The 13,190-nt window shown below is 33.6% G+C and overlaps 2 protein-coding genes and 1 long non-coding RNA gene across 3 annotated transcripts; 2 read left to right on the top strand and 1 right to left on the bottom strand.

Moving 5' to 3' along the window:
- Positions 1–299: 299 nt before the first annotated feature.
- LOC112003404 (anthocyanidin 3-O-glucosyltransferase 5) lies at positions 300–1,874 on the top strand. The gene has a single exon (XM_024035591.2). The coding sequence runs from the start codon at positions 300–302 to the stop codon at positions 1,719–1,721; it is 1,422 nt and encodes a 473-aa protein (XP_023891359.2). The 3' UTR covers positions 1,722–1,874.
- A 5,177-nt stretch (positions 1,875–7,051) lies between these two features.
- Positions 7,052–9,446, bottom strand: LOC112008277 (beta-glucosidase 17). The gene is made up of 7 exons (XM_065768499.1): positions 9,262–9,446; positions 8,918–9,170; positions 8,427–8,542; positions 7,961–8,210; positions 7,746–7,848; positions 7,541–7,649; positions 7,052–7,379 (listed from the first exon to the last, which is right to left on the bottom strand). The coding sequence occupies exons 1-7, from the start codon at positions 9,384–9,386 to the stop codon at positions 7,211–7,213; spliced, it is 1,125 nt and encodes a 374-aa protein (XP_065624571.1). The 5' UTR covers positions 9,387–9,446; the 3' UTR covers positions 7,052–7,210.
- Positions 9,447–10,986: 1,540 nt separating this feature from the next.
- LOC136065382 (uncharacterized) lies at positions 10,987–11,494 on the top strand. Its single transcript, XR_010627011.1, has 3 exons — positions 10,987–11,048; positions 11,117–11,192; positions 11,399–11,494. It is a non-coding gene; the product is annotated as an uncharacterized LOC136065382 (long non-coding RNA).
- Positions 11,495–13,190: the final 1,696 nt, after the last annotated feature.

Raw genomic sequence — 13,190 nt, forward strand, 5'->3', positions numbered from 1 at the left:
TATAAATTTTGCATCTTTTTTTATAATACCTTATGTGAATGTTATTAAAGTGGAAAAAAAAAAAAGCTACACGGGAATATATAATACATTTTTTTTTTAGTACGAGATTGAAATTCAACTTTAATTTAATCTAAATATATATGTGTGTGAACCTCCTTCCGAAAAATTAGAACTCCAACCCTTGTTATCCACACCTCACAAATACTTATAAAATGATCGGTAAGATGCATACAGGTGCATTGAAATCATCCAAAACCAAACCAAATAATTTTGAAACTTTATTGGTAGTAATTTTCCATATGGAGAGCTCAAACTCAAAGCCTCACGTGGTACTAGTCGCTAGTCCCGGCGTAGGCCACCTTGTTCGTGTCCTCGAGCTCAGCAACCGCCTTGCTGCCAATCAAAACTTGCACGTGACCACCTTCGTCGTCATGGAATCTCACTCCACAGCCACCACCGCCACCACCGGGGAATCCCAACTAGTCCAATCCGCCAAGGCTCGGAGACTGAAAAACCAAGACATCATAGTGTTACCACCAGTAACCCATAATACAAATGCTCCCATCTTCACAAGGCTCAGTGCCCTCATGCATGAGATACTTCCAACCCTCCGATCTTCCATCTCAGCCCTGAAGCACAATCCAACGGCCCTCGTTGTCGATATTTTTGGAACACCATTACTCGAGGTGGCAGACCAATTTCACATGCTGAAGTACGTGTTTGTTTCCTCTACCTGGTCAAATGCATTGCTCTTATACTTTCCAGTGCTTGACAAAGAAGCACAAAGAGTTGAATTGGGTGAGCTGAAAGAACCAATCAAAATGCCAGGTTGCAAACCAATTCGACCTGATGATTTGCTCGACTCGATGATGGACAGGACAAAGAGCGATTACAAGATGCTGTTACAAATAGGACTGAAGATGAGAAACAGCGATGGAATTTTGGTGAACTCTTGGGAAGAGTTGGATGCCACAACGCTTAAAGCGTTGAGAGAGGAAGAGGGTTACGGAAAAGTACCGGTTTACTCAGTTGGGCCAGTGACTAGACCCTTTGATAATGATCATGGCCATGGTCATGATCATCCATTGTTGCATTGGTTAGATGAGCAACCAGCTGAGTCAGTGCTTTACATTTCATTTGGGAGTCTTGGAGTTCTTTCACCTCAGCAAATCATCCAGTTAGCCTGTGGTTTAGAGCGAAGCCAACAGAGGTTCATTTGGGTACTACGCACACCCAGAAACTGCACTAGCACTATGGAGGGCTTGGATTACTTGCCAGATGGATTTTTGGATAGGACCCAAAAGGTGGGCCAGGTATTCACAAAGTGGGCTCCACAATCGGACATATTGGCACACGGATCAATAGGAGGGTTCTTAACTCACTGTGGGTGGAACTCGTCTTTGGAGAGTATACTAAATGGAGTGCCAATGATAGCTTGGCCACTGTTTGCAGAGCAAAAAATGAATGCTACACAGTTAGCTGAAGATTATGGTGTGGCTGTGAGGCCCAAAGTTGCGCCAAGTAAAGAAATAGTGGGAAAGGAGGAGATTGAAATGATGGCGAGGAATGTTATGGAAGGGAATGGTAAGGCAATGAGGGCTAGAGCTAAGGAGCTTAAGAAAAGTGGGGAAAAAGCTTTGGCCGAGGGTGGTTCTACTTTCAACACTATGTCTCAATTGGCAAACCAATTCCAATTGAACTGTCAACGCCAGAAAGGTTAAGGCTCCATGACCCGGCCGCCATCAAAGTGGGAGCCAATTGCTGGTGGCAGTGTTTAATTAATTTGTTTTTGTAGCAACTTTTGTTTTGTGTGTCCTGTAAGAGCCTTTGGAATGCTTAAGTAAGTTTTAATTTGGTTCCTCAAAAAATAAAAATAAAAAGTAAGTTTATTTTTTTTGGGGGGGGGAGGGAGGGGGTCTTACATATATAACTTTGAGATTGAATTCCCTAAGTACGTAGATGAAGTTATAAAATGTATAATTATTATCTTTAATTTGTTTGTATTCTAAATAATTAATCTTGTGGTAGAAAATTATTTATGATTTGTTATAGATACCAGGTTAGTGAATTGATTTTCTAAGTTTGATGTGAAAATACATGCAAAACAACAAATAGCAAGCACCACGACACACGAAAAATTAACTTGGTTCACCATCTCCATGTCTACATCCATGGCAATGCCAAGCAAAAATATATACTATCAATGATATGGATTACAATGATATTAATCAACACTCACAACTAGGAGTTTACATGAGTTGGGTTAAGAGGATTTTTTTTTCCCAACCCACCATGATGGATTAAAAAAAATCCAACCTAACCCAACCCAACTTACATGGGTTAGGTTGGGTCGAGTTGAACCCATGGGTTGAACAAATTTTTTTTATTACTATTATTATTAAATTGAATAGAAAACCACCTGAGTTGATAAACAAATTATACATTAATATATGAACTAATATACATTAATATTGGTTTTTATATATGATAAGAGGAAGAGCTGGTTATTTAAAAAAAATTATTAATTATATAATATATTTTAAATATATATCAAATATATGGGTGGGTTAGGTCAAGTTGGTTGGATTTGGCGGGTTTGAAATTTTATAACTCGAACCCAACCCAATCCACTATCAAAAAAAATTTTGTAACCTAACTTAACCTAACCCACCAAACCCTAAAAACTGACCCAACTCAATGGGTTAGGTTGAATTGGGTCGACCGTAGAGGGTTGGCTGCACACCCCTACTCACAACTCACACAAACAACACTTACTAACCTCACCAACGTAATTCCCAAGCCCAAAGCCCCAAAACACCTAATAAATCTCTCATATTCTTATTGGTTCTCCGAAATCCAGAAATTGTTGCTGTTGTTGTGGTACTATTTCTTTGTCAAGCACTGGTTAAGTAATAGGTATAAGATCACTGCATGTGACCATGCAGATGAAACAAACGCGTACTTCAGCATGTGAAATTGGTCTGCCACCTCAAGTGCTGGTGTTCCAAACATATCTACAATTAGAGCCATCGGATTAAGCTTTTTCAGGGCTGAGATGGAAGATCGGAGGGTTGGGAGGACTTCATGCATCACAGGATTGAGTCTTGTGAAGGTAGGAGCATCAATATCACAGGTTACTAGTGGTAGTTCAATGATTTCTTCATCTTTGCATTTCCTAGCCTTGGCTTGTTGGACAAGTTGGGATTGCCGGTGGCAACATGCACTGGCCAAGGAATGAGATTCCACCGCGACAAAATTGGTAACACGAAAGTTATAAAGTAGTAAAATAGATAAAGTAATTTATGGTGAAGTCAAATAATTAAAATTATGGCCCTGCCAATATAGATGCTCTTAAAGTGAAAAAATTTTATGATATTTTTACAAATTTTATGATATATATATATATAATTTTTTTTTTTTTTTTTTTTTTTTTTTTTTTTTTGGTTTGGCACTTCAATAGTTAGTAGCATGGTGAACTGTACTAGCTAGAGACTTATCTAGAGGTATATATTCTATGGCCTATTCGATACTCAGGTTACTCTGCTAGAAATCATTTCTCTCATTGTGTAGGCAAAATAGTACGCATGGTTAGACCAACAGAATGACGAGGCCTAGGCCCCCCACACGCAAAACAGAGTTTAAGATCATGTGCATTTTCTGGACAAATTTGCAGATTTTAATTGTTGTTGTGTCAGGATAGTTATTGTCGTGTAAAAAGTAAAACTACTATGCAGATAATTCTAATTCTTTTTTTTTTTCCTTTTTCTTTTTTTTGATAAGAAACAAAGCCAAATAATTCTAATTCTTGAGCTTTCGGATTAATTCTATAGAATTATGGATCGAGTTTCACAGGTGCACTAACCCACCCCATGAAATGTTTGTGGTGCACACTAGTAGCATTGCTTTTCTACGCAGGGGTGAAATGTCAAATCATGTGGATTGGAAGGAATGAATATATGTTGTATGGACATGTGTTGAGTATCACTTTCGGTGATTATTTTATCGAATTGTGTTATATAAACAATTACGAGAAATTCTAATAGACTAACTATTGATGGGTAAAGCATATGTGTGACTAAACATTCATGTTATTTTGTGGGTAATAACAGTTTGGGTGTGAATTATGAATGATTTGCTAGTGTTGTCTAGGTTATGTGTTGATCTTTTAACGCTTAAAAATTTTTATGAGTTGTCTTTATCAAGACTTGAGAGAGAGAGAGAGAGAGAGAGAGAGAGAGAGAGAGAGAGAGAGAGTCTGACCAAATTAACGCTTCAGCAACATTAGTTTGGTCTGACTAAGTTGCACCCCATTGACCATCTCATAGTTCAATCAAGTGTTTACTGTTTAGGCTTATTGGTCACTTGGTTGGTTAGAGGATTGGCTTGAGTTCGTTGAGCTCGTGTGAAGGCTTGGCAAACTACTGATCATCAACTATGTCAGGTTCTAAAAGTTTAGAACAATTGGCAAATCATGAACACAAACTTGTCTAGATATAAATTCATAAGTCTATGAAGTCATATTAGACAATGCTCAAAGTGCTGCAAGTCAAAATTCAAAGAACATACAAGCTGCAGGTTCAAAGAGCCAAAATCGGATTGGTTTGATTGATCAGGAGATTTTTCAATTGATCAAGCTTGATTGATTAGAAGAATTTTCGATCGGCCGATAATCGCAAATCAGCAAAAATCAGCAAACGTAAAAAACCCATAAATTGTTCGTTTGAAGCCCAAATAGTGATCCATTTTTTGCAGTATTTAAACAACATTATAAGCTAATCCAATGAGAGGTTTTTCAAGAGAGAAGAGTGCATCTTGTGCCTCCTATTGTATATCTAGGGTTTTTGTACCCAAAACTCTCTCAAATCTTCTATCGGCAATATTCCTTGAAGAAACTTATACAAGATCCGGTGTTGTAGAAATTGCTGCTACAAGATCATACATAGCTGATGATTTAAACCTTTGAGTGAGATCTCAAAGTCACAAATGTAGGTGTTTGTGTGCAACAAATTCAAATAAAAGAATCTGTGGATTTGGAATTGCACGTGGTCGTGAGAGTATGTTTTATAAGAGGTAGCTTTAAATTTTAGGGAGAAATCTATTGTAAACTTTCATTCTATCATAGTGAATTTGTTTACCTTGAGAATAGCTAAGTTAAATCATTCCAGATTTTTACCTTGAAACTATTTGTTTCCTTAGTTTTCCTGAGTCATCATATTGCTGTCTTATTTACTTTTCCGCACTGAGTAATATGATTGCATGAGTTTAACCTAGATCTAAATAATTAACCTAAGTAACTACTTGGCTAATTAATTAAGTTAAACGAATCTTATTTATAGGGGTCTAAACAGAACAAACAAACTATATAGTAGCATCTAACCGTTTTAACTATGCATGAAAATATAACATTATTTTGAAGGGGCATTTTTAGAGCATTTTCTAGTTGATTTAGATCTCTTAACCTTATTTAAATTTAGTGATGATACATAACATCATGTGATTTAAGTTTTGTTTGATTTGTGTTTTTAATGTGCTCATTGGACTATATTCTTTGTTTTAGGTGGAATGACCTCCTCACGTTTTAATTTTAATTTTCTCATTGAATATGTTATTACTATTGTTGCAATATGAATTAGGTCTACTTTTTAAGTTAATGTTTGTCTAAGTTTTTCATAACTTACAACGTCATATGGCTTAGAGGCACCGCAACACAATGTGAACCCTAAAACATCATCAAGAATTTAAGTGGGAGAGATTGCGATATCTCAAATTATATGGATTGGATAAATTAATTTGCATTGTGCGGGCGTATATTGAATCTCACATAGAGTATTTATTAGGTGAAACTAGTTATGTAAATGATTATGAGGAATCTCAATTGTAATTGATTAGTTCTTTTTGGAATATATAGTAGATATGGCTAGCGTTAACAAATAGTAGTCTTCGTTGGTCCAAGAGAAAGGATGACAATTTCATGAGGATGCTAATCATATACAAAGGAATTTTTTGAAGTGGGAATTGAATGCCTTGAATGAACCCTCATCCCCATCATTTACAAATGAGCATACACCAAATTGTGGAAAGTAACAACACTTTGAAAATTTATGCCTCTCAAGATAGTTTTTGTATTATGTCAAGGTGTACTATGTTACGGTTTTATCACTCCAAGAACTTACGTCTCCCACTTGAGCACACGATAATGGAGAGGATTTGCTATAGTTAGCATGATACCTTGGTACTAACGTATTGCCTTATGCTATAACTCTAATTTATGAAAACATATATTTTGAAATCAACGAGTGTCTTGGTTACACAAGCACAGGCTTTGCCACTTATCTCTAGTAATACTTACATACTAGATGACTTCGAATTCACTTTCTTTCAAGAAAATGGCAATGAACGCTGGTTCCAAAATGGAACCTCGGTTGGGAACATAGTCACGCACCCTGTGCCATCGTTGATAACCTCAGTTGTACACATTTATTCTTGTGTTGACTTGCACTGAATGTTCTGTTAAATATTTCCTTCCCAACTGTTTACCTTAAATATTTTCCTCCACAACCTTATCAGCATTTTGTTGTACTATATGGTTATAAATATCATTCAACTCTAACATAATGCGCAATAGTGGATTTTTTTTATCCATGTTAATTGTGAGTCTTCATTTCCTCATAATTATCTTCTTCTTTTTTATCTTTAACCGGTTAAGTATGTCTTTCAAGCAAAAATTCACATAATTATACTCATCCAAGCATCCTCAACTGCTTCCATCTATGCAACCAACCATGTTATCATAAATTTTTAAATGATAAAGCTTAGATATAATATCTTAAGTGCTATACATTAGGTTCCTCAATTAGATTCAAACACTTGGTTGCATTGACCAATAAGATACAAAATAAAGTTATCTTTTTCAATGAAAATTAAATTCAAAACAACCAAATGTTTGTATCTAACTGTGGAGCCTAATATATTGCACTTAAGTATCTAAGTTTTATAGTACAAAAATATATAATATAAGCCACACAAAATATAAAACAAGAGACAAGTGTGATTCCTTTTATTTATTAAGATTAATACATGAAATTGAAAAATCCAATCACACCAGGCAATAGTTTGTTCAAAAGAACATATAAGAGGAAGAATCTCCAATAAAAAATAAAGCTAGGTTGGAGAAAGACAATTTCCTCTCTTATGGCTCTAGAGTCACAACTTATTTTAGGAGAAACAACTTGAAGAAATAGGCAGAGTACTTGAGATATCTCCTCATATTGTTATTAAAATCAACAAAAGTAAGACCAAACCGAGCAGTGTAACCACCATCCCATTCAAAGTCATCAAAGAATGACCAAACATAGTATCCCTTCACATTCACGCCCTCCCTGCCAAAATTTCACTATTAAAATCATTTTTTTTATTATCAAAACAATTATATAAATATATTTATTCTTTAATTTTAATTCTATTTTGTCTGTCCTCCTTTATATTTTTCTACCATAACCAAATTAAAAAATGACACGACAATTTTTTCATTAACACTCACTTGATAGCTTTTAAAAGATATGATAAATGTCCATAATGGTATCTTATTCTGAGACTATCTTTGAGGGCATCTTTAATTGGCAAAGATCTATTATTTGCATCAGCCATTCCTACAAAAGAAGAGTGCAATAAATTAATCTAGTAATATTATATAAGACACTGCAAAAAATATTCTAATAAAAAAATGATAGAGAAAATTGTAGTACCGTTCTCTGTTATGTATATCACTGGATTGTTGTATTTTTCCTTTATATATAGCAAAAGCTCTCGAAGTCCCTTAGGATAGATGAATAGCCAGTTCAAAGCTGTCTGGAAAACAATTTGTTGCACCGCATTCATTAGGTAATGGCATGCATGCCACATGAGACAAAAAATATACATATACAAGCGCGCACACATAGAAACAAAAAAGTGTTAATACCGGTGTACCAATAGGAGTTCCATTTTTATCAGCTGTAAGGGTGGCTTGTCTATCAGAGACAATACTAACATTAACACCATTAGAAGAGGGAGCACTTTCTGCATAATTTGCAGTGTAGTAATTTACACCAAGAAAATCGAGGGAGCCTTTTAGTAACTTGGATTGAGCTTCAGTAAATCTGGGCAATCGATTACCCACCAAAGATTTCATGCTTTTGGGATAGTCACCATATATGACCGGATGGACAAACCTATATATACAAATTGTGGATGATTATCAAGCTTTTTTGTGCATATAAATGTATAATAAAGTAAAAATTGTCTTGCAAATGAGATTTTTTTAATGTCAAAATTACCATTAGAGGCCTTCAAGAAGAGTTATGAAAGTTTAACTATATAGAAGAATGAATATGATTAAAAACTAAGGATGGCTTTAGAAATTAATCTTTGTTGCAATATGTACTCACCAACCAAAATAGAAATCAAGAACTCTATAGGTGGCCTTTCTGTTGGCAGAAGTTTGGTATTTTGGTACAAACCAATGTGACACTATTGTAATCCCAATTTTCCCATGTTGATATGGCTGCAAGCATATTAAGTTAATCACAATTTGTCTAACATCACATATTAACTTTATCAAATTATCATAAAAACTGAACAAAATACAATTATACTTAAAAAAAAAAAAAAATAACCAAACAAACAAACTTAGAGAGCATTTTGATTCACATTCCTGATTGCTTATTTAATGTAAGAACGGTAAAATAGATGGGAGATTTTTTTTTTTTTTTTTTTTTGGTGTGGGCCAACAAAAATAAAATTAAAATCCCAATATGCCGACTTTTTTCCCTTTCCAATCAAATACTAATAAGTTGAATAATTTATGGGGAAAATTATTAATTTTTTTTATTAAATATTACAATGATATATCTTTTTTTCTTTTTTCAATCATACAAACCTGGTACTTGTCCTTGTACAACTTCACAGCACCTCCATGAGCAAGAAGTAAGTTATGGGCAACAATATAGGGCTCGGTGGCAGAGTTACCGGCAGTACAATTTCCAACATAATTAGAACATCGTCCTGGTGCTTGCATACCTAAGGTGTACCCATTGATGCCTATCCCATTTGGTTCGTTCATTGTGACCCATAGCTTAACTTGATCCCCAAATGTTTTGAAGCAGAAGTCCACGTAATCTAGATAATCCTTCCTATTCACACAACCAAATAGTTAATTATTATTTGTGGCACAATGTTTTGAGCATTGGAAGATCTATATTTTGTTCAATTGCTAATACTTACACTATTTTGGGGCTTAAAAATCCACCATACTCATCTTCAAGTGCTTGTGGAGTGTCAAAATGGAACAAAGTCACTAGGGGCTTGATACCTGCCCACAATGTGAAACTGAAGTTTGGAGAGAACATTTATGCAAAAATGCTAAAAATATCAATTTTTATGTTTTTAGACCATTCTAATAAAACTACTAAAATATATTCCATTAAAGTTTTTTTTTTTTTTCAAATTGGGTTGGAAAAATGAAAAATCTTCTCTTTTATATATGTAATAGTTAATAAAATCATCAGCGTACATATTTCTTATTGTGTAGCTAATTATCATTATACTAATAATTAGGGGTGTGCAAAATATCTGCTTGACTTGCCAATCCGCCCGCACCATGTAGGTCATTAAATTAGGCAGTTTGGGTTGGGCGAGCTAGACCCCCAAAATAGCATATTGGGTTGGATAACGAGTTGAAACATTACCATCCCGTTACATCCTGGCCCGCCCGCTTAATTATACATAAATAGAGAAATATATATTAGTTCAAAATTTTTAACCATATATTTTATATTTAAAGTTAATCAATTCACCTAATCAATTTACAGCTTATCAGTAATCAATTCCTTAAACAAAATATAAAAGGTCAACATTGAAATCCTAAACTCACATCAACCATATACTACAAACACTTTGCATTTAGCCTTCACCTTCAGCCAAAATTGAAGGGTTTTTTTTTTTTTTAATCCCTTCAATTCTGACAAAGTTGTCAAGAAAATTTGGTCCTTTAAATAATGTGATAGTATTTTGAAAGCTATAACATAAAATAAAACTATGCACTGTCACTAATTTGTCCAAGGAAAAAGATGCAGAAAAATAATTGCACCCAATTGACATGAGGATAATACTAGTTATGACAGCTAGTTGAGGGAATAGAGTGAAATTATTCAGTACATTTGAATGCTCTCATTTCATATAAAGATGGATCTATCATGAGTTGTACATAATATAATCAATTCTTATAGAGAAGGGAGGTATAGTATGTTGAATATGCAAAATAATTTTTCATATGCTATATGATTTTTAATCCTTTGTCCTAATTTGACATTTTTAATTCGCAAAATGCTGTAGTTAATTAGCATTATTTCTGTGCACTCGAGTCAATGGACAACATATTTTTCAACATGAATTTCACTATTAGTTTAAAAGTAAATTTCCTTTAGAATATTTGGTGTTAAAATTTAATTGAACAGTATTTTAAACTTTTGATACTAGAATTTCAATTAGAAAAAATATCTTAATAATTGGATTAATTTGAATTAAAAAAAAGAAGAAGAAGAAAAAGAAAATACCATATATAAACTGATAGGAAGCATGTCTAAAACTAAAAATTTATAATATTACAAATAATGTGTAATTAATAACACAATATTTTCGCATTTAAAAAAAAAAACACAAAATATTTAGGCATCATGATGCAATCATATCACACTTCAACTGGCTATGTATATTTTTAGGCTTTCTCAGTTTTGGTACTGGTACACCAATTTGAATTGCTCCTACAAAAAAAAATAAAAAAATAAACTCAAGCTAGTAGTTGGATTTTTTATACTACCAAATAAATATTGGTATTGAATGAGAACCCTTAATTATATAACTAATTAACTATACAATGAAAATCAAACTGATTAATTTTTTCATCCTTGAATATCAATTTCTCTCTTGTTTGATCTTTTGTGAAATTTACAGAAAAAATTGCGGATGGTAGCAATGGAGATGTAGCTGATGACTTTTATCATCGTTATAAGGTAGCCTATCATCTATTTGAAACATGGTTAACGTTATTATTTGTTTTAATAATTACGAAATGGTACAGGGGGACATAAAACTGATGAAAAAAATTGGATTGGACTCTTTCAGATTCTCTATTTCATGGTCAAGAATATTACCTAGTAAGATTTCTCACTTGAACCAATTCTCATCATTTATAATTATAAGTCTCTACCTAGTAATTAAGCTTCTAATTACGATGGGTTCCATTAAGACAAACTTCAATCCAATCTGAAGGTCAAAATGGTGGATCAGCAATGAGTGATTTGGTTCATTCAGAAAACCCACTAGTTGATATTGTTGTTAATCATTTCAATTTTGTTTACAGAGGGAAAAATAAGCAGGGGAGTGAACCCACAAGGTGTTAAATTCTACAACAACCTCATCAACGAGCTCCTGTTGAATGGTGAAATTATACTTCATTTTATTTTCAGCTATAATTTTTGTAATGTCAAACATATATGGGAAATACCATTAGTAGGGGTGTGTGGATTGGGCAAGAAATGCAATATTTCTATCAATCTGCCACTAATGGGTTGGAAAATTTAATCCGCACTGACTCACCAAAGTCTAAATCCGGTGGATTGGTTACAAATTTTGGCAGTTTCAATTCTAGCGGTTGGGGATTGACATTATTCTTTTGATAAACTACAGAGTATATATATACTAACATACAAAATAATGAACATTGGTGCCTAAACTAGCCTATTACAAACTATAAGAACTACTAAGAGTATTATACATGCACAACAGTAAATTAACTCTATTATTAGAAACTAAATGACCTTTAGCTTTTCATTCTAATGTTACATGTCATTTTGTATTTGTTTGCATCTTGAGTGGATTGATTTGAGTTTGTAGGTATAGCTGGCTTTACATGTAAGACCATAACATTTTTTTTTTAAAAATATATAAAAATGGATCAAATGACAAAAATATTTTGTAGATTTACAAGAATATATGAGACCCAAATCAAAAGGACAAACAACATACTCAATAAATATACAGATACAAACATTAAACAATAAAAGAAAAAAAAATGCCTTTGTGGTTGCTAGGAGAGTAGGCACTGATGGAAAGTGACNAAAAAAAATATGATCAATTTTGAAATTTGTAAATCATATATATATATATATATATATAAAAGCTGTTAAAAACAGAAAGACCTGGATGTTCCCGAGTGAAAGTATCCCATATACTAGGGCCCCTATCATCAATATGTGCTGCGCCTTCAGACTGGCTCAAAAATAAAAATTAAAAAAAAAATTAAATTAGTAATTTTTTTTTTAAAAAAAATCTTATTGGCTGGATAAAAGTAAATACATGCTAGTTGAAACATGAAAATAAGCCCCAACGTTATAGTTTAGTAACATTATCTAGTTCTCTCATGAAAGCAAAGTCAATCTAGCTAGTTAGCACTAGCATTGGGGTATAAAACCTCCCAAATTGCTATTTTAACAACCCATACTCTGAAATTGTGCTTCATTTGGGTGTGGGTTGCCAAAAGTTTTCAGCAACTTTAAACAGTATATATACAACCATACTGTAGCTTGATGGTAGCAAAAAATAATATATTTTATTCTCTCTTTTCCTTTTTTTTTTTTTTTTTTTTCCTTTTTTCTCTATCTCTCTCTCTCTCTCTTCACATTCAGACTTCACACTCAAATCACAATCTCAAAATCTGCCTCTTCCCTCTGCCTCCTTCTCTGTCGCCTCCCTCAACCTCTCTTCATTTGGGTGGTGGCTGTTGTGCTTGAATTCCTTTTTTTTTTTTTTTACTATGGGATTGAGATGGTAAAATAGATAAAGTAAATTTTGAGAATGTAAAATAGATAATTCTTAACAAGGATGCTAGTGCTTTTAGATTTGAATTTCATTCCCTATTTTTTATAAGAAAAAGAAAAAAAAAATGAAAGTAAGTAGTCTATTGTGTCATTTATGTGTGTACCTGGTAAGCAGCTGAACCAGCTCCAAATATAAAACCATTAGGAAAACAGGTCCTATTAAATGGTTTTGAATGACTTGGTTTTGCAGCTTCAGTGTAAGCAGACAAGCAGGCCAAGCCAACGAGGCAAAAGAGGAAAGGACCTGCTTGGATCGCCATGGCCAAATTTTCTGCT

This window comes from Quercus suber, unplaced genomic scaffold, assembly GCF_002906115.3.
Source record: "Quercus suber isolate HL8 unplaced genomic scaffold, Cork oak 2.0 scaffold_951, whole genome shotgun sequence".
NCBI classification, from domain to species: Eukaryota; Viridiplantae; Streptophyta; class Magnoliopsida; order Fagales; family Fagaceae; genus Quercus; species Quercus suber.

Coding starts and splice junctions, on each gene's coding strand:
- LOC112003404 (XM_024035591.2), top strand. CDS start 300: ATGGAGAGCTCAAACTCAAAGCCTCACGTGGTACTAGTCGCTAGTCCC.
- LOC112008277 (XM_065768499.1), bottom strand. CDS start 9,386: ATGTTCTCTCCAAACTTCAGTTTCACATTGTGGGCAGGTATCAAGCCC. Junction 8,543..8,917: donor TGTACAAGGACAAGTACCAG/GTTTGTATGATT, acceptor ATATGCTTGCAG/CCATATCAACATGGGAAAAT. Junction 8,211..8,426: donor CTTGATTTCTATTTTGGTTG/GTGAGTACATAT, acceptor TTGTATATATAG/GTTTGTCCATCCGGTCATAT.